This window comes from Lagopus muta, chromosome 1 (genome assembly GCF_023343835.1).
Source record: "Lagopus muta isolate bLagMut1 chromosome 1, bLagMut1 primary, whole genome shotgun sequence".
NCBI lineage: Eukaryota > Metazoa > Chordata > Aves > Galliformes > Phasianidae > Lagopus > Lagopus muta.
Genome location: NC_064433.1, coordinates 152,269,927 through 152,291,745, shown reverse-complemented (window position 1 = coordinate 152,291,745; position 21,819 = coordinate 152,269,927). Strand labels below are relative to the sequence as shown.

General features: G+C 40.9%; 1 protein-coding gene across 2 annotated transcripts; it reads right to left on the bottom strand.

Annotated features, from left to right (window-relative positions):
• Positions 1-913: 913 nt before the first annotated feature.
• Positions 914-17,092, bottom strand: EDNRB (endothelin receptor type B). Of its 2 annotated transcripts, XM_048946222.1 has the most exons (8): positions 15,969-17,092; positions 7,849-7,961; positions 7,479-7,683; positions 6,984-7,133; positions 5,896-6,029; positions 5,213-5,321; positions 3,520-3,665; positions 914-1,683 (listed from the first exon to the last, which is right to left on the bottom strand). In XM_048946222.1, exons 1-7 carry the CDS (start codon positions 16,806-16,808, stop codon positions 3,534-3,536), a joined length of 1,683 nt encoding a protein of 560 aa, XP_048802179.1. In that variant the 5' UTR covers positions 16,809-17,092; the 3' UTR covers positions 914-1,683; positions 3,520-3,533. The 2 variants fall into 2 exon arrangements, with proteins under 2 accessions (XP_048802179.1, XP_048802170.1); XM_048946213.1 differs by having other exon boundaries at positions 914-3,665; positions 15,969-17,089.
• Between the last annotated feature and the right edge of the window lie 4,727 nt (positions 17,093-21,819).

Genomic DNA, 21,819 nt, shown 5'->3' with positions numbered 1-21,819 from the left:
ATGGGTATGTAGAGAGATTGCAACTGGCATTTTGAGCAAAAACAAGCACAGCAAAGATAGGCATGACTGATTGTTTTAACAAACAATTTTGCAACGCGTATGGAAGTCTGAACTCTTTCCAATTTTCAACTAGCAGCATGAAGTTATCTTGACCAAAGGCTTTTATTTTCAGTTCTGAAATACTCACTTTTTATCTGCTACTGGTAAATAATTGAGACCCCAGAGAAGAAATAACATCAGAAACATCTTTTAATGAACTGAAATTTTGAATATTTTATTGATAATTTCATTAGTTTACAGTGCCTATACCACAAGAATTCCTATTTCCAGAGACCACAGAAAATGAAATACAGAATTATTTTACATTGCTATACAAAACAATTTTTAAAAAGTCCTTTTAACATTATTTCAATACAAACAACATTTTCTTGCTAAGCCTACTGCATCTTAATCGATTAAGAGGCATTTGGGACACTGAAATACCACAGCTCACAGTAGATGCTCCATAACCACTGCCTTTTCCATTAGTTTCTCTGAGGTGTAGTACCAGCGCGTCAGTTCAGTCCACCCAGTCTGGAATTTCCTCTCCTAACTCAGCTGTATGCAGGCAGAATCCAGAGCGGCGGCAAACATCTAACTGCCATCTGAAGGCCAAAGCACAGAGCTGTGCTGTAGCTTCTTCCAAGTTCATCTGTTTTCATCATGTGTCAGCTGTTCAGTCCACTGTGACCAATGACTCTTCCTCAGTCACGCTACACTGAACTTCTCTCTGCAGTTGTTCTGTTACCTGCAACCCCCCGTTTGAGGCTGAAATGAGTCTTACATGGGATGCTTTATCCCAACAACTGATTTTACCCTCTTTCTCTTTTTAGCTTTTCAATTCTCTTGTCCAGAAAAGAGAGTATTTAGCATCTTTCTTTTTCTTTTTTTTTTCTTTTTTTTTTTTCTTTTAATTCAAGGCAGCAAATTTCAGGCATGTGTTTTTTTTTTTAAAGTTCTGCCTTAATGCAGTTCCAACTGAACTGAATGTTTAACATTCGCTGATTTCAGAGGTTCTATGAACAGATCTCTACTTAGAACTTTACAGAATGTCAGTATTCACTATAAGAGTAATAGTTTATGTAGAACACAGATGCATTTGATCTCTTCTGTATATTCTTTTAAGTACATGAGAGCAGAATTCTTGATTTTTTTTTTTACAGAAAATGAGACCTTTAGCAAAAATACTGCTTTGAAAAATACTGAAAAAAAAAAAAAGAAGACAAAAAGTGTACAAATATGTACATACTACTTTGAAAAGTGGGCAATATATGTGATCTTTATTTGCACTCACATAGCAAGACTTGTCTTAAAGAGTTAATCTAGGAAAAATGAAAAATGTTACACAATGCAACAGCTACATTTTAAATAAAAACAACGATGATATACATGTACAATATTGTAATGATATAAAACTTGATGAAAATAGTACTGACCAGTATCGAATTTAGGATTTAACTGATTATCCATTCTTAGCAGAAGAAACACGCTTCACAGAAAAAAAGCTGCTTCCCACGGCAGTTTTCATGAAAGTGAAGCCAAAAATGTTTCATAAATATGAATGTATTAAAAGTTCTGTTCTTCAGAATTTCAGTATTATAGCAGTTGGGTGTTTGTGCTGCAGAGAAAGCTGGTAACAGCAACCTAATGGTAGAAAAAAAATGTATATATACACACACACACGCACACACACAGAAACATGCTCAAATGCATGTGCTTAGTTCCTTAGTTTGTTTATACAGACATAAACTTATTAATTCTTGATGGGGCAACACCAGGGATGGAATTCACCTCTATTTTCAGTTGTCTTTAAAGTATCAACTACCTCAACTCCAGTGAGATGAACCTCATCCAAAGAAATATCAGCTGAACATTTTATGAAAACTGTTTTCATCTTGATCATATTTAAGGCACTTGATAAAAAAAAAAATCTAAAGTGAGTTAAGGCTGAACAAAAAAGGGAGAAGTCCTTATATGTAAAATTTGGAAATTAAAAAAAAATCCTGAGTTTTCATAAATAATTTTATTATAATAAAATACCATGTCTACTGAAAAAATGTCTTATAAAAACAAGTTATATGATATTTTTTTCTTGAAAGATTCATGCCTTAGTGCACAAAATATGTTAATAAGTCTTTGGGGACATCTTTAATAAAAAATTCATAGGACACGAAAAGCCAAAGAATGACCTGTTATGTATGTATAAAATGTGTATTGCTCCTGGCAACACACACCATGTTTACTACAGGCATCTTTATCTTTCTGCTTTTTACAGGGTCCTGCCCATATTTTAATGCTTTATAATTAATTAAGCTTCACTAAACTATTTACAGAAGCAGAAACTAATCACACATCTTCTTAAGCCCATAAATGTGGCACTACCGAAATAGAACATTTTAAAACAACATTGAGTGTGCTACATAATACTGCTCTTTCAAAGCACAGTTTGTGAATTATTTTTCTTTGTGAAGACTTAAATCCATATGAAAACAAATGTTCAAATTCTCCCGCTGTTTTTTTTCTAACATTTTTTCCACCTGCTGTCTCTGAAGGACAGTATGCCAATTGCAGCTTTGACTGCCTCAAAAGTATCTTGAGAAAGCTGTTAGGACTCTTGAATGCCCACTCATTACAAAGGGATACAAACAATTTGTTTTCAGTTAAAAGTTGGTTGTTTCTAATACTAGCCATTGTTTGTATGGATCTACTACTCTACGCTATTGCTTTCTGTGTGTTTTTCTCTCTTCTCTTGCCATTCAACACAAATAACATGGCAACAGTTAAATGGATCATACTCCAGTACTGCTAAATGCACTGAATAAGCAAAGAGGCTACAGAACAGTATTTATCCAGGCCTTGGAGGTTCCTTCTACAACAGTGGGTAAAACAATCACCTGAGCAAAATGCTCTTTCAATTTGACCGCATCCTTTAACAATTAATTAACTGCATCTATAAAACCCAGATAAAAACTTCTACTTTTTTACATTTAAACTTGTATTACAACATATTTCAGGTTTTATTTAAAAATAAAAATAAAAAACCAAGAACAAAACAACACTGATGGTGGTTAATCTGCTTTATAAAAGATAATACAATATATTGAGTTATACATAATACTGGCATTGACCCAATTAAAGTTATATTATACTGCTTAGTAATTACTGTGACTCCAGTTCCTACAACTGTTACAGTGAATACAAATGGTGATTTAATATACAGGAAGCAGGGATCGTTCGGAAGTGCTGATTCAGAAGGATTCAAGTGCTAACAACGATTTTTTATGCTTTTCTTCATGTTTTGTAAGTGACAACATTATAAATGTCCATGATTTTGAGAGCTACACAGATTTGGGGCAATTCTTTTTATCAAGTCCTCTTTGTGCGAAAACAAAACTAAAGTCTTCTGAATGCTACCACCTCATTAAAAGTAATTGCCACTTTTTCTTCAAGAGGCACCAGTGATAATATATGAGAATATACCTTTTATGCCTGTTTTATGAGGAGCTGTACTTGTTACTGGAACGGAAGTTATCATATCCGTGATCATTAGCTTTGAACTTTAAACACGACTGTCTTTCCTCCAGGGACAACAGATCTTTGGATTGGCACCAGCAACACAAACATGACTGTAAAAATGAAAGGAATGAACAATGAACATCCAGCATCATTTTGTTTTGTGCATGTTGCAGGACGCATGGAAACACTGCCCTTCTTCAGTGGTACTTTACAAAAGAGACAATGTGTAAGCTTCCATTTTGTCAAGGCAATGTAAGCCAAAAAAAACAAGGCTATGTTCTTCACTGCTTAGATCACAACTAGCCACAGCAAGCTGAGTGCTGGATGGCAGGGAGGGCAGTATTCCAGCCACATACATACTAGCTGAGTCTGGTCTGCAATTCTACATGCATCTGAAAATAAAATCACTTCTTTTCTCTCACAATCTTTCCTGTAAAAAAATTATGGAGTAATTTGTACTTCCTAAACGAAGCACTGTTTAGTTCATTTTTAGAGGGAAAAAAAGATTAAATAGGAGAATGTTGAAAAACTACAAAAATCGTAGCAGATGTACTTCAGCCCTCTTGCTGGTGTTACAAACTGACTGGCTTTTGAATGTCCTCCTATGGTCCTGACAGGAGGGGGTATTGCATGGTTTCTGTCTCAGGCTTTTTCTCTCTGCACAATCAGGACTTTGATTGTTATGTGTCTTTAACCCTGGTTATTCCTTCAGAGTGCCAGCAATGTAGACAGGGAAAATGAGGCCAACACTTAAAGCTTTTGCAACATGTTGTAAGTATGAGGGAGACATCACAGCACTTCTAGACTACTAGATGTAGAGCTGACTGGTATCTGACTGAAAATTACAGCCATTGAAGATTTTCCACAACTAGGCAATAGGCCTAGCAGTGATCAACTGTTAAATGCCTTGCAAAGAAGAAAAACATAAGAATTTCTGCACAGCAGTGTAAGAATCTTGATCATTGTCTGAAGACAGGGAGTGGCCTCAAAAAAGCTCAAAAAACACCAGTGCTGTTTGGTGCTGCTGGATGTCAGATCTAGACATTTTATGAGCGGATGTGGTAGATCTGGCTGGCTGTAAAGCTGTAGGACTGACGGGAGAAGGGCTGCAAACCAGAACCTGAAGTCCAGTGTGGAGAATGAGTGCCTAGGCTATTGACACGAACCAAGACAAAACTACGAGCAGATCAGACCTTTCCCTTGGTGTTTGAAAGTGACAAGGGAATACTCATACACTCTTTGTTATCTATGCACATACTGAACCAAGTGCTCAGTAAGTTTCTGGGGAACACGGGGTCAGTGTGTCCCCTCTGTTGGGTTGCAGAGGATATGACTACACGAATCTCCAGAGAGCAGCCTGACACTGTTTTGTCAGGGCTCTCAAAGTGGCCATGTGCCAGGACCAGTCAGGAAATGATGGTGCTAGGAGGGTTTATTACACGTTATGCTATTTTGTTTTCTTTTTTTAACTCTAGGAATCCTCAGTACCTTTCTACATAGCTTCAGAGGGAGAAGGTGAGAATACTTACCATAATGCAACTGAAATTTAAAGTAAACTTCAATGAAGGTTTGTAACACTTTGTGTGTGTGCTATACAATGAATTTTACAGCTGACACCATCTCTTAACCAGAGGTGCAACTCCCAACAGTCTCTTACCTTAAAGCAGTTTTGGAATCTCTTGCTCACCAAATACAGAGCAATTGGATTGATGCAGGAATTCAGTGAGGCCATGTTAATGCCAATGTAGTCCATCACAAGAAAAAAGCTGTGTGAAAATTAAAGTAGACTTCTCATTTTCTCGTAAAATGTTTACAGTTATAAAGATTGGATTCCGCTATGGTCAACAAAGAAGAAATATGAAATGTGATTGTAAAGGGACCTCTGTCAATAGGACTAACTCATGCAGGTAATGATTGTGCTTAATGACAAAGTTTGAATCAGTAGACCATTCTCATGAAAGTAATTTAACTTCTTAACTTCTTTTTTTTAACTTCTCCTTAACTTCTGGGAGGAAATATTCCCAACATTTTCTTCACAGGTTTAATCTTATCTATTCAGACGAAATGGAAAATGGGGACAGAATGTCCCCCACATCCACGTAATGTCACAAGACAGAATGAGTGTCCCAAAAGGGATCAGGAAAAGACAGGGCAAACAGGATAGAAGCCCTCTGTTTGTGGTCTTCCTCATAATTTCCCAACTGTTAATGGAGTGAAACACGAATGTTCTAGATAAGGAAGAAAACTTCAGATATACAGAAGAAGTTAATTCACTGGGAAATCCAAATATCCTTAAGGAGAATTCAGCAGCCCATATGTATTTTATTTGTGTAGTCTCACCTTAAAAGTTCACATCTATTGGGGTCCTTTTGATCATAAATAGTGAGTTTCAATATTCTGCTTAAATGAAGTGGAAGCCAACACAAGGCAAAAACAAGTACCAGGCAGAACACAGTCTTGGCCACCTCGCGTCTCTGAAAATGAAAATTGGAAAGAACATTGTTGTAGTTTCTGTGCCTCTCTTAATGGTTGTTTCCTTCCAATATCCAAATGTTTAATAAAATAAAATAAAATCCCTATAAAAATAGGAGTTACGAGAACATCAGAGTACTTTACTTTCTTGGAATATGTACTTAATGTTCTTTGTTGTTTTAGATGTCTTGCACCAACTCTCTGTATCTCTAATTTACTGAAGTATGAGTAATGACATGAAAAATCACAGACATAAACAGTCTTTTAAATCAAAATGAGGAAGATAGTCATCAGCTCAATCACTTTCAAAGGCCAGCTAGTTTTCAACTGCATTTTCTTGCACTTTGATCTCAGTCCTTCCATTCATGGCTCTAAGAGATTGAAATTATAGCATTATCAAAGTAAGAAGATCATGCTTATTTACATCACTATTGCATATTAGCATGCAAAATATAAGTCTATTAGAAAAGCATGGATCACAAATATATTTTACAGTACAAATGTAAATTAATTCTCTGTTTTCAGAATTCCATTCATGACACATGATGTTTCCCTCTGATACAGTACTAACTTGGAATGTATTCTGCAATGTGTTTTGTTCTGATACACTGATAACCTTACTACAGTTTGGCATGAAATTAACTCAAAAATAATTAACAATTCTACAGCACCAGCTTCTATATCATGGGATGATCTTAGTTTCAATCACAAAATAGCCAGCTCTCATTATTACAAAGAAATGAGCCTATAAAATCTAGAATCTTATCAGCAGATAAGAACAAGTGTCTTGCAATCATCACTGAACTTCTTAGGTTTCTAACAGCTTTGATACATACATGAGTTTATTAGCACCACTGCCATGAAGTACTCCTTAGTAGTAATCTTGAAGTTGTCATAAAAGCGTAAGGCAATGATGTGGCATAAAGTCAACGAAGTTGTCAGGGATAAATTTTTACCTGTTTTAAGTGATCATTTAAAGCAATCTGCATCCCGCTTTTCTTTCGTAACATCTCACAGGTCATGAGAGTATAGAAAAGTGCTGTGATAGCCAGTGGCAAACAGAAATAAAAGCTGAACAGCCACCAGTCTTTAGCTTGCTTGTAAAACTAGAAAAGGGAAGAGGAAAAAAAAAAAGCATTAAGAGTTAAATGTTTACAATTTTGAAAAGTATATTATAAAAAATTGGTCAGTCTGTCCTGAAAAAATATCTATATAAGGTGTTATGTTACAGCTGAGAAAACAGGACAAGAAAGCAATATGCCCTCAACTCACAAAAAGACAGTCTTCTGAAGGTGCTTATTTAGCCAACATAGTTCAGAAATTTGCCAGTATTTCATCTGCACATGTTCAGATGCATTTCTCATACACTCGTGAACATTGTGATCCACAGAACACTGCGAAGGCTGAAGCAGCTGTTCCAGAGAGCTGTGATACCACCTTTGATGTCTTACCATCATAAAGGATGTTTTCTGTATGGGGTGAAGCAGGCAGATTCTGAGATCCTTTCCCCTGTACTCCATTGTTATCATGTCAAATGCAATAGCTTCAGGAACAGCCAATACCACCGATATAACCCAGATGAGTACAATTTCAACAGCAGTCCACTTTGGCACTCCGATTCCTTTAATTCGACTCCAAGAAGCAACTGCTCGGTACCTGGAGTAATAGCATATGTTTGCAGATTAAAAGCACAAAGAAAAAAAAGAAGCTGTCTGGTTTAACTGGCTTTTAAACTCAGCATCTTAGTTGAATGGAAAAGAGAATTTGGGGCAGTGCCCTTATTTAAGAGAGAACAGAGTTTGATGGAAAAATGGGTCTCACCTGTCTATACTGAGGGCACACAAACTCAACACTGTGATGCCCACTGATGCTTTTTGAATGAAGGGCACTAATTTACACATTTCGACACCAAAGGGCCAGTCCTTTGCAAGTAGCTGTAAAAGGAAAACAGCCATTAGAAATGAACAATTTTTTAAAAATAATTCCCTTAGATGTAACATATTATCTTTCTCTATTTTTTTTCCAGCTTGTAAAACTTCATTAGAACCATTTCAAAAATAAGACCCTAAAGTGCATGTCCTAAAAACTGAACAGTAGCAACACAGCCACAGGCATAATCCTGACTTTTCAAGCCCTGCAAATTCAATTCATTTTGCTTCCAACTTCACCACTTCAGTGTTCATGGTGAAAAAGCGAGGATTTCCCACTTCCTCGTATTGGTTTTATCTGACAGGCTTTTCCTGAAAGTAATTCTCCATTTATTAGAAACAGAGAAAACAACTCAAGGCTGATCAGAACAGAAACACAACAAACGGCTGCACACCTCGGGTGGGGGTTATTTGAAAACTGAGTGTCGAGGCTTCCTCAGCTGAGAAGATGGGTTAGACTGGAGGGCAATGTGTCCCACAGTTTTTTGCTGACCATGAGGGGCCTTCTTGAGGGTCCTCCTTCCTTCCATTCAAGGAATACAACTAGTTTGTTTGATGTAAAGATTTCACAGATGAGATGAATGCTGTACTGGAGATCTTTATTGATCAGTTTTGCGATTGACCAATAATTTGCAATACTACACCTTGTATCTACTTCTATCACAATTCCTGTTTCTTATACTTGCATAGACATCTTCTGACAAATCCCCACTGCTGCGCTCTAGCTGATTTAGAGAACAAGTCTTACTGGACACAGAAAGCACTTTCCTCACAGATGAAGCTATGAATTGTTTGCCTGTAGCTTCAGTTTAGAAATATTTAATCTCTGTACTCCACTGCAAGCTGCTTTAATGGTTCAAACACATCACAGCCGCGGCCAAATCTTCCAATTCCTCATAAAAACATGGCTCTCCAGAACAGGGGTTACGCCAAGAAATAGTCGCAATTGCTTTACACAAAAGTAAACCTTCTGAGTTTCTGTAATTAGTTACATTATCTAAGCTCATCTCTACAGATCTGTTTTTCATAAATTTCTTCAAATCAGGCCTTTTGGATCTATTGCTGAGAGAGGACTTCAACATGTAAAAACAGAGAGAAGAAGCACGAGATTACAAAATCCTTCCCTCAGCTCAGATCCCCTCAGACATCTTTTTTCAGGGGAATGTAAGAAAATAAACAGATCACTAAGTAGCATGGATTCTGCTGAGGATCAAAATTACTGAAAATAACCACAGCGTTGCCCATTGATGCTAGTTTTGTTTAGGGAAGTCTTCAAGCACACCTACATATGCATTAAAGGATAACCAGTTACATGGGCTAGAAAGCTTTTCAAGAGCACTGGTATAATTTAAATATAATTTTATTTCCACATGAAGGAAGTTAAGTACATTTCATGACCATGTGCTTTTGGAAATCCCTATGAAGTGACCAGAACACCGTCAAAACCCTGCTTTAGTCATAGGCTGAAAGGGGATCTTTGAAAGAACAGCAGAAAGAAAACTGTAATACAACCCTGCTTTGATCTACTTTTTCCATGATATCCTTAAGTCGGATGAGGAGTGTAACGCTTCTGCAGAAACAAAGCAGAAAAATAAATTCTAAGGATTTATGTTTCTTGAGTTTCATGGAAAGCAATAAAGCAGAGGAAGTAGGGAGAAAGCTGTAAGGACTGTACAGTACATTTTGCTTCTGTGATGTGGGAAAATAACTCAGACTGTAATTGAGGCATTTTCAGCAAAGCCTCTCCATGAGACTTCTTTTTAATTGCCAAAGGGGGATGAGAGTAACAAACTCTTATTAAAATTGCAATGTGAATAATTACAGGTTTTCTAAATGTACACTCTAAAGAATCAAATGACATCTGGACTAATTTATACATATCAATTAGCCAGAGAATCTCCACTCTACCACACACCAAGTTGCTAGAGAAATCAAAGACTTAAAAGAAAGTCATTGTACACTTCTTTATAATATCTACTGTATATTGTACATTTGTATATATTAAGTCAGAACCAATTCATAAAAAAGCATGTTAAAATGGAAATATTTTGCTCTTCACCAAACAGAAATTCAGAGCATTGATCAAGTTTCCGTTGAGAGATCCTACCGAAGAATTTTAGCTACAGCTAGCTGGTGTCTGTACAAGACACTCCCTCTCTCTCTCTTCCTAAAATCACAACCGTTCAGCCACGCATGAAACTTCCCAGAACTAATGCTTATCTCTCAGGTGCAGACAGTCACACCTGTGCTCCGAGCTGCCTGGATCAAAGCCAGCTCCAGTTTGGAAGCCATATGGCTGGATTATAATTGTAATGCACATGAGTGAATGTGCGCTTCTGAGAGAAAGGGGGAATTAGTTTGGGTTTAGCATCACATCAAAATATTACTTGCATTCAGCCAGCTTTTAAATCAGAGGCAGAATGGATGCACAGCTGTCTGCCTTGGATTGGAAAAGCACGTCCTTTATCTCTTGCAGCTGATGTATTATGAAATTTGAGCATTTTAATGCATGAGTCATCCATTTCCTTACCATGGTATTGCAAGTAGCTAATGATATACTTTGCAGCAAAAGCTTGAAAATACAGACAGTAAAAGGAAGAAGGATTTTAATTGCTGAATTACATATGCTTTCTTGTTGTTTGTTTGTCCTTTGTATTTCCATCTCTTCAAAACGCTGCCTTAAAGTATAGTGAAAAAAACTTCTGTTAAAGTATTCAGTAAGAAATAGTTATAGAGCATTTGCAGACAAGAACAACTGATTAGTCTTAGTTTTGTATTGAAACAGTCTAATACAATTTCATATGGGTATAACAGTTTTTTTATGATTCATGGCAGGGTATCTGTAACAACAAGAGTCCCATTTTACAAGTGACAAATGACTCTGAGTCATGAGATAATGCCAAATGGCAGGAAAGGGAAAAATAATATTGCATTTTCAGAAGTAAAATGTCAAAAGAACTCTACCACTGGTTGTATTCAGAGTGGGGTTTCCCAATGTTTTATTGTCATTTGTTTTGCATGGGCAGTTCCAGCTGCTAAGACTGAAGTGCTGAAAATCATTGCAGGAGAGTTGGACTACGTGATCTATAATGGTTTCTTCCAACTCAAATGATTCTATGAGATAGAACACTGCAGAATGATGAGAAATTAAAATGAAATGAACTCTTCTATAACAATCCCTGTTTCTACATCTGATGCACTCCTAGCAAATACTTTCTCAAGCCAGGCCTCAGCTGATGTGAAAGTTGCTCAGCAATGAAAGTAGCCCCAAGAGATATTGTGACTCAGAGACACACCTGCAAGTTACAGTTCCTGCCCTGCTCCCTCTTGATTGCGTAGGAAAAGAGGGATGTTAGTAATCTGCTATGGAATATCCCAGCATGTGAGAGCAATGCACCACTCCTGTTGGCCCAGCGGCTGCAGCCAGCAGCCTGAGGGCTCCAGGGCTCCACAGCTCCAGCCCACCACTGTTGGCTTTCCACAGTCAGACAAGAAGTAGCAGCAAGGTGTGCACTCATTTACATCTCTGTCCTAATCCGAAGTAATGAATGCACGTGGAAATGCTAAGCAGAACTTACTTCCTCCTGGCTGAGCATTTGCACTACGTCGTTCAAAGTGGGGTAGGACTTGACATTCATATTTATGCATTGCAGAGCTATATGTGAAATCAGGCACGCAGGTGTACAACTAATTCACAAACAACACTTTTTGTTACATCTGTGAAACAACTGGCAGATTTTCACTTTTTAGACAGAGAGGTTTCTGCAATCCCTCAAACCCAGTGTAAGGACTGCATCAAAAGTAACCATAAAGAAAGCTCTTCCACTGTTGGACTGGGGAACACAAACGCAGAACAAAGCTACTAAAAAAATACAAAAACAAAACCAAACAAGAGCAAGTGAGAATATGAAAACTTGTTTTGAAATTTGTCACACGCAATTTAAGTAAATGTAGGCATAACTAATATATGCACAGTAAAAAAATTACTCTAAATTTAGAAATCTATGCTGATGTTTAATGTACTCTGGTTTGGAGACCCATAGTGAAGACTGTTTGCATGCACTTTCACCATACAGGCGCTACTGCTACTCCATATACTGGTCTCAGGGTAGACTCTTCCCTTCTGACTACATAACAAACTTATCCCCATCATCTGTGGAGTCCAGGTAGGTTATTTTGCTGGACCATTCAAAACGGTTTCAAACTTAAAGGGGGTAGCTTTAGGTTGAATTTGAGGAAGAAGTATTTTGCAGTAAGGATGGTGAGACGATGGAACAGGTTGCCCAAAGATGTGGTTGATGCTCCATCTCTGGAGATACCCAAGGTGAGGCTGGACAGGGCTCTGAACAACCTGATGGAGCTGTAGGTGTCCCTGTTCAATGCAAGGGAGTTGGATCAGATGACCTTTGAAGGTGCCTTCCAACTCTAAGGATTCTATGATTTGCCAAGTGCCTACAACCTCCATTCGTTGACAATGAAGAAATCCTAAACCAATTAAACACCCCACAAAGCAGAATTTGGCCTTAGATCATTTTCTTAGATAAACACCAATTTTTGCTCCTTCTCTGAAATTCCTTTCCTCTACTCTTAAATTACACTCTGTGATAAAGGAATCCATCACAGTATTTCCAGGTAGACATTCTTCCTCATGTATTTATGCTACAGCAGATTGATAACCAGAGTTCAGAAAGTCACACAAGAGTGTGTAAAGGCTATGATCTTTCCCCTGTTAAATATCCATTGGAACATGACCATAAATTTAGTTTAATATAAGAGAATGAATATTAAAAACAAGAGAGGTTGGCATAAGAAGAGAAAGGAGGGTGTTACACAGTTTGGTTAGTTTATAAAGCTACACATTCTGATATCATTACAGATATACATATAAGAAGCAGAGCTACTGCTGTGGAAAGGCATTAAGTTTGTCCTGATGTTGTTCTGGCATCTGACACGAGACATCACCTTTGTCAATTTGGGAAGCTAAGTGTCGGTCTCCCAGATCTGTACCGTCAGAATAACAAACTGTCACTGCTTTCCATTATCCATAGATTCAGCGAAGAGAAAGTCTAATAAATTAAAGAGAAAATCTAACAATGAACAAAGACATGGTGGTGGAGCCGATGTAGGCATAGAGCATATTTACAACCACTACAACTGGCAGAAATTTGGCAAAGCACCTTGCTGCAGAATGAGAGTCTCAGTCTTTTCTTTACTTCACTTCTGCAGTTTTGAGGATACAGCCAAAGCCAGCTTGTTTCCCAGGACCCTGAAAGATGAAATGCCTTCCAGGTTCTGCTTCCCAAAACACAGTGCTCCTCTTTCTCTAATCTTGTATCTGTTCTGCTGATGGTGTGAATGATTCCAGTGCTTCCCATCTTCTACTGAACGCATTCATCACATTTATCAGCTGCAATGGACTAATTAGTGTATTACACATTGGACTGTATTTATCTCACAGCATACAGAAAATGTGGTTTTCTTCAGATACCTTCAAATGAGTGATGTAAACATTCATTTGTGCTCCTTGGACACCACTCACTTAAATACTCACAGGGGACATCTTTTGCAGTTATCACATTCAATAACTAATAAAATGATGCTTCTAGTGTGAATTCTGAGTTCTCTCTTACAGATCTGTCTGGAAAGTGTTCAAGGACACTTCCATGTTCTTTACTCCAAGAGCAGTTAAGGAAGCTGATGGCATTCAACAGAAGAAATCCTTTCATGTTCTTGTTCATGTTGCTGGCTAAGTGAGGATCTGGTAGCAATTCTGAACATCTGTTTCATTCAGTTGGAAATTGTTTCAACTTGCGAATTACAACAGTGAAGCACACTTGTTTTACAAACTGCGTCCTTGCTAGCCTTTGTTTTCCCACATTGCTGGGTGATTACGGCAGCCTGAGCACTGCGCTGTACTGTGGGCGCTTTGTGGGTGGAATTAAATGGATGCAGAATTGATAAGAAAAAGAGTTATCACCTTAAGTTGAACACGTGCTCATACATAAGGTCTGCCTTGTTATTTACTCCCATTTATTTAAAAGTCTTGTTTTAAAACAGCCAGTATTCAACTCACTGTTCTAATGGATAACACAGTTCTCTTACGGGCTGCTCACCACGACGAGCAGCCATGCAGCAGATTCAGCACCTGCGGGCTACTGCTCAGCTCCCAGCCTTATCCTCCCGGAACAACAAAACCCTGGGCTTGCAGCTGGTATAATGTTTACCAGTTTGCCTCTGACCCTTTATTCCTCCCACTTCAACCTACCCACGCTGATATACTTGGTGGCATTCAATCAAGATAAGGACAGCAGCATATTATTGCACTTTATCATTGATTTAATTTTGCAGTACTGTCACTGAAATTGCAAAGTCTCGTGCTCAGCAACTGTTACCCCCATACTCTTTTGAAAACAGAAGGGAAACAAAGTGGTTCATCCGTTCTACAGAAATACAGTTTTTCACAAGTTTGTTTTGTTTTGTGAATTCCAGACTTACACAGCTCTCACAAGAACTATGATAAACACACCGTACAGGAAATATACTACAAACTGAGGAACTCTCACGTAGCCCAGATTACCCAGCTCAGGAATTTAATGCAACCAGGATGAGGTCTAAGTTCCCTGTTCGGTAATACAGTACTTCAGAAGAATAAAATATCCTTCTGTTCTATATTCTATTCTATATTCTAGTGGTTGGTGACCCTGCACATAGCAGGGCGGTTGAAACTAGATGATCATTATGGTCCTTTTCAACCCAGGCCATTCTATGATTTTGATTCTAAGATCCAGCATTCTCCCACTTCAACAGCTTCTGCAACTCATCACTGCAGACACAAAAGACTAAACTCGAAACCTGTCCCTGCAACAGGTTTTTTCCAAAGATAAAAGTAATGCAGCCCAGAACTTTAAACCACACATATGAGGAGAAGCAAGAGATGAAGTCTCTGCTCACTTTATGCAGCAGCTGATCAAAGGATGAGACTTGAACTGGATGGGGCTTTTTAAAAGGTCATCTGGTCCATCTACCCAGTGGCTGCTGAGGGACATGCACACTGTCCAGGCAGAAGGTGTTCTGTTTTACCAGCATCCCCTTCCAGAGCACTCATCCCACCGGAGTCTGGATTCACACGCATAATGAATCCATAAGGATATACATGCTGTTCAAGCTGGTAGATGGGACAGACTGTGCTCCTGTGCCAAGCCACATCACATTAAAGAGCAGAAAGCAGCAGGTGTGGCTAAGTCCTGCAGCTCAGGCTGCAGCACTGGGAAATAGCTCACAGCTCCAGACAGGACAGCACCACACCCACCATCACTGCATGCATGGAACAAACATTTCAAAGGCCCTATATGCTGACTGTGTGGGTCCCTGTGAAGGACACTACCAGCCCTGTCCCACTGGAACAGATGGATCTGAGCAGTACCCACATCTATGCCTTCCTTATGTTCCTCGGGGCAAGGAGAGGTGTGTCCTCCAGTACTTAAAAGGAGCTTATAATCAGGAAGGAGACCAACTTGTAACAAGGGCAGATAGTGATAGGACAAGGGGGAATGTCTTCTTTTTGAAAGAGGGGAGATTTATGTTACATGTTAGGGGGAAATTTTTTACTCAGAGGATGGTGAGGTGCTGGCACAGCTGCCCACAGAAACTGAGAACGCCCTGTCCCTGGAGGCATTCAAGGCCAGGTTTGACGGGGCCTTGGGCAGCCTAATCTAGTTAGTGAGGGGCAGCTCTGCCCACGGCAGGGGTTTGGAATCAGACGGGCATTAAGGTCTCATCCAACTTAAGCCATTCCATGATTCTACGACTCTATAAAACAGAGCATTCACCTGCTGCCCAACCATCCTTCATCCCTAGGTCAGCACTGGCTTCCAGGTGACTCTGTTGCCCACCCACCTCCAGGCACAAATCTCTGCCTTATTTCCAGCCGGGACAGGGCCCGTCTGGCTGTGAAGGGACCACATCCACACCGCAGCCGGTGGGTTCTGCCCCCAGCATGTACCCCCGTCTCACCTTGTAGACGCTGATGGGGATGTCGATGATGATGTGCAGCAAGTCACCCAGCGCCAGGCTGGCGATGAGGATGTTGGGGCCGTTCCTCATGCACTTGTTCTTATAGATGATCCGCAACAACGTGGAGTTGCCGATGATGCCCAGAACGAAAACCAGGCATGACACCACCGTGTTGATATACTTGAAGGTCTCCTTGATCTCCGTCTGCCCGGTGCACATCGGCGGCGAACCCGAACGCGGTCGCCCTCCGCCCGCTGCCCCGCCGCCCTGGGGCAGCGCGGCCGCCCGGGAGGCGTTGGGCTCGGCGCCGCGCGGCGCTGGAGGCGCGGCCGTCGGAGGGGTTCCGTCGGCCGCCGCCGGACTCAGCCGCCCGTGAGCCGGCGGGCGCAGGGCTCCGTCGCCCTCGGCGGCGGCGGGGCGGCGGCCGAGCAAGAGCAGCAAGAGGGCGAGCAGCAGCCAGAGGCGGGCGGCGGGCATGGCCCCTAGCCGCGCAGTGAGCGGGGCCGGGAAGCGAGTGCGAGGCCGCAGCGAGTCCCGCCGGGGCGAAGGGAGAAAGCGTGACCGGGAAGACCCACTCTGCTCCCGCTCCTCCCGCTCCGCTCCCCCTTGCCGGGCCGGGTCGGGTCGGGCCGGGTCTCCCCGCCCGTCGCCTACGGGGCTGCGGCTGCCGAGCGAGGGAAACGCGCTCCGCAGGTCGATCCCCGCCCCGTCCGGCTGCCGCCACTCGCCCCGCGCCGCGGCTGGAGGGACCCGGCGGCTGTCAGCGGCGCAGCCAAAGCTGGCGGCTAAAACCCAGGCGGCGGGGCAGTTCCCCCCCTTTTCTAAAACATAGGGCTGCATCTGACCCGTCCGTCACGGCCAGACCCAACCCGCGCCTCCCGCCCCTCTCGCCGCCCTCCGCCTGCCCCGCTGGGGGCTGCCCTCCCGTCCCGCGCTTCCCTGTTTCCGTCCTCCTCCCGCTGCACCAGGTGCGTCGGCTTCAGCCACAGCAGCGCTGAGGTGTCACAGCAATTTTCAAAGCGACGCAGCTTTTGGCGTTGTCACAGGTCGCTTATGGGAAGGAGGAGGGTTTTTCCCTGCCGGTCTCCCCGGGACCACTCCCCAGTATCTAGGGAGAGGCGTTTCCCTCCGCGTTTTATCCCCCTTGCAGTAGCGTCGTGACCGCTACGAACCCGTGTGATGTAGCGCGGTTATCTCACCGCTGCGGCAGCCTCAGCGATGCCTCTGATCTTAGCTCCTTCCAGTTACGGGGCCCTTCTTTCAGCGAAGCATAAGGGAAGGAGAAGATCTCTGTTCGGGGTCTTCTGTAAGCGAGAGCTGCCCCTGAAGGTTGGAAACAACTGCACGTCCAGCTGAAATGGATGTCAGGCTGTTTCCAACAGACCCATGTGCATCTTCCCAATCTCAATTATGCTGGAAGCTGAAAGTCATATGCAGAGAGTGGATGAGTAAACACTGTGTTTATGACCAACTCACCTACATCACTGATATACACCCACAGGGGAAAACAACAAAAAAGAAACGTTTCTTTTAAGCTCACTTCAGTTGCTGGTCTGATCTCTCATCTTTCCAGCATCTCCTGCTAACATTTCCTGAAGCCACAGTAGCAGACAGCCTTTTCAGTTTCTCATTTAACTGCACTTTCGTGTGTTCATCTTTGTTGAAATTGGCCATATCCAGCATCTTTCCCATTTAATCACTCTCGATCCATTTCCTAATGTAGTGGCATTTTCATTTTTCTCCTCTTTTGCATTTGTGAAATGAAGGCACCGTGCTCACTTCTCAGCTGCAGGAGTGTAGCAGGAGGTTAATTGCACTCCAGCTGGAAAAGTGATCTTTCCAAGTTCAGCCTTTTTCCAATTACGTTTTGCAGTAGGATACATTTTGCAGAGCTAATTCAGCTCTGTGACACAAAATGTGTTAAATTGAAAGAACCCCAAGATATGTGCACTTCAGGTCCTTCAGTTTGCATTTCTGCATTTCCAGTTCTGCAGTTGGTGTTTGCAGCACTGATTTTTATTGCAAGCTCTTGCCAATTAGTATAGCATTAACTTTTAGTTGGAAGTAAGTGCTGAAGACATGAGAGCGGACTTTCAGTATCTAAAGGGGAGCTGTAAGAAAGAAGGGGACAGACTCTTTAGCGGGATCTGGTATGACAGGACAAGGGGAAATGGCTTTAAACTGGAAGAGGGGAGATATAGATTGGATGTGAGGATGATGTTTTTTATAGTGAAGTGGTGAGGCACTGGAAGAGGTTGCCCATAGAGGTGGTGGATGCCTCATCCTTGGAGACATCCAAGGTCAGACTGTATGGGGCTCTGAGCAACCTGATGGAGCTGTAGGTGTCCCTGTTCATTGCAGGGGAGTTGGACCAGATGGCCCTTATGGGTCCCTTCCAAATCAAACTATTCTATGATTCTATGAAATGCTTCTGACTAGCAAAATTGTTTTCTATATCTAGAGTGTTTCTACACTGATCCTGACCATCAAGAAATAGACATAGAGAGGTTGCACAGAGATATGTTTGCCAACAATATTTTTGTTCAGTTACACTGGATATGTTTCTTACTGTTGGAAGTGTTTATTTCAGATTCAGAATTATTAGTAATTGTGATTTAGCTTCAGAAAATTTTAGTAAAATCATTAGTGCAGGCAGAACTCCAGACAGCTGCTGATACTTGAGGTAGAATTCCTTTGTAGCATTGCACAAAAAAAGCACCTCGCGTTTTTCTGGATGCCAGCAGTCTTCCTGCACCAGCTTTTTTCATAATTATAGTTAGTTATGGTGAATAATCAGTAATGACAAAATTCACTGGTCTTCAGAAATGAAGGGATAGACAAGGAAATACAAAGTCACTCTGAAAGTAATGTCTCCTATTTATTTCCATGGAAACTACAGCAGATACAAAGAGCAAAATAACACTATTTGATAGAGCAAATGCTCAGCTCTGAAAAAGAAAAAAAAGAAAAAGAAAAAAAAAAAAAAGATTTTTCAACAGCATTACCGCCATTAGGAAATTAGGAATACATTTTCACCGAAGGTGAACAAGAGTCTGCATGCCATGCTCATACAGAGTTGTACTGTCTCCGTCACTACTGCTGAAACACACCACCCACACCCTCACAGTGCTCACATCCACTCTTTGGTCTCCATAAACATTTAGCACGTGATGATGAATGTCAGTGGGAATCATTTTTGCTGCATGGAGGTATTTCGTGACGCACTTTTGCTCCATATGCACTTCCATGTCAGATACCATTTTGTCAGACTGCTCCTCTGCTGCCATCTGTCACACAGCAACAAAATGCAATGGAATACCGGTGGGGAGGTTCAACCTCTGCTGCTATATCACTACTATATCACTAACATCTGCCTCTGACATCACTGACCAACATAATAAAATAGGAGGCATTACTTCCAGAGAGCCAAAAGGCTGCTATGTTTGCCTCTTTTCTTTTTTTTTTTCCTTCATTCTCTGACTTTATAGAGTTTGGATTACTTGACAAATTTTAAAAAGAGAGTATGCTATGATACAAATCTCCTTTAAATAGTGAAAAAGGGAAGCTCAGTTCCATATAATATATAGACTGGCAAATCAATTGTAGCATAAATGAAGAAGCAGCTAAGGTCATTCATCTAAATTGTAACAGGAGAAAAACAACTGTAAATAAATAGACTGTTTATCCTAAGTGGTCCAAATTACTAATCAAGTAATTTATTAACTGCTGATAAAGGTTGCTAATTATGAAATAAATTCTATGCTGAACTGTATGAAATTCATTACAGATGATGATGTTCTGCTCATGTACCTGACTCGCTTTTTTTTTTTTTCCCAGAAAGCAGAAATACTCCTGACCGACCTAAAGTTCATTTTTCTACAAAGTGAGGGAAGTTCAATCACCATCTAATATATCCTCCAGGCTCCCTGACACTTGTTTAAATATTTTCTGTACTTCCACTTCATTTTCTACCAACAGTTTATTAACTATAGCTAGTGACTCTCTTAATTGTAAGTCAGATGTAACATAGTTATCAGTGGCTGATCACCAAATCACAGAATCGCAGGGGTTGGAAGTCCAACCTTTTGCTAAAGCAGGTGTCCTACAATATAATGGCTGATAATGCTCTGAAATTAGTTTTGGAACCTCATACACAAACTAGATAGACTGGATAACTTGTAGCCACCACCAGGATGATTTTCAACAAAAGAAAGGTTTTTAGAATTATGCCATTATGTGTAGAATAAATCATGCAGAGTGATCAAGATTGTGGCATCAGAATTCCATTTATGAAGATGACGAGACGCACCTCAGGAATGAGTATTTTAATGCATGCTGTATTCACTGAACAAAAGCATGAGCTTGCTGGTACTTTTGCAAATCTCATTCATTTTCTGTTTACATTGATCAGCAACCAAGTAGCTTTGGAAATCTGCCGCATCAGGTCTGCTTTTGTTTTTATTGAGCCCAGTGGAAATTTGCCCACTAACTGTGCAAGTTCCGGAAGAACAGAAAGAATAGACAGTGCTGTGTGAGCTGCTCATTGGGTGCGTGTGCGTTAGGAATAGTGTGGCCAACAGGAACAGGGGGGTGATCATCCCCCTGTACTCAGCACTGGTGAGGCTGCACCTTGAGTACTGTGTTCAGTTTTGGGCCCCTCACTGCAAGAAAGACATTGAGGCCCTGGAATGTGTCCAGAGAAGGGCAGTGAAACTGTTGAGGGGTCTGGATCACAAGACTTATGAGGAGCAGCTGAGGGAGCTCAGATTGTTTAGTCTGGAGAAGAGGAGGCTCAGGGGAGACCTCACTGCACTCTACAACTTCCTGCAGGGAGGCTGCGGTGAGGAGGGGTTTGGCCTCTTCTCCCAGGCAACAAACAGGACCTGAGGAAATGGCCACAAGTTGTACCAGAGGAGGTTTAGGTTAGACATGAGGAAGAACTTTTTCTTTCAGAGGGTGGTTGGGCACTGGAATGGCTGCTCAGGGAGGTGGTGGTGTCACCATCCCTGGCAGTGTTCAAGAGGCATCTGTATGAGGAGCTACGAGATATGGCTTATTAGCTTGTAATAGTAATTGTGATGGGAGGACGGTTGGACTAGATAATCTTGTAGGTCCTTTCCAATCTTGTGATTCTATGATTCTATGATTAGGGTGGCCAATTAAAGTCAGGAAAGTAGTTTTCTATGTTTTCAAAATAGCCATAGAAACATTAGCAATGACAGTTTTAAAGGAATAAATACAATTTACTTTGAGAAGTTCAGAAACAAGGATGCAGCAGTTTTGTAACCGCACATGGTTATATATAGAACAAATAGCACAGAAGAATAACTCCCTCATTTTTTTTCCCTTACTCTAAATTTATGACAAAATGTGAAATTCTTTTTTTAATTTTTATTTTTTTCTTTTTTAGTGATATATGGCTGTTGCTTTGCCTCTTCTTTTTAGAAGTGAAGCAACTTGTATAAATTGTTGTCTGTCAGCTGTAGTGTACTGATGTTACGTCTAATTCTTGAAACAGTGGAGCTTTATTTATTTTATCATTAAAAGTGATAATAAAACAATATCAGAAGATATCACAAATGAAACCTGAAATCTGAGTTTAGATACCTATTTTGACCTATTTTTTTATTTTGGTGAAAGACAGTCATGTCAAACAGGTATTAGGAGGAAGTTTTTCACTCAGAGGGTGGTGACACACTGGAACAGGTTGCCCAAGGAGGTTGTGGATGCCCCATCCCTGGAGGCATTCAAGGCCAGGCTGGATGTGGCTCTGGGCAGCCTGGTGGTTGGTGACCCTGCACATAGCAGGGGGGTTGAAACCAGATGATCATTGTGATCCTTTTCAACCCAG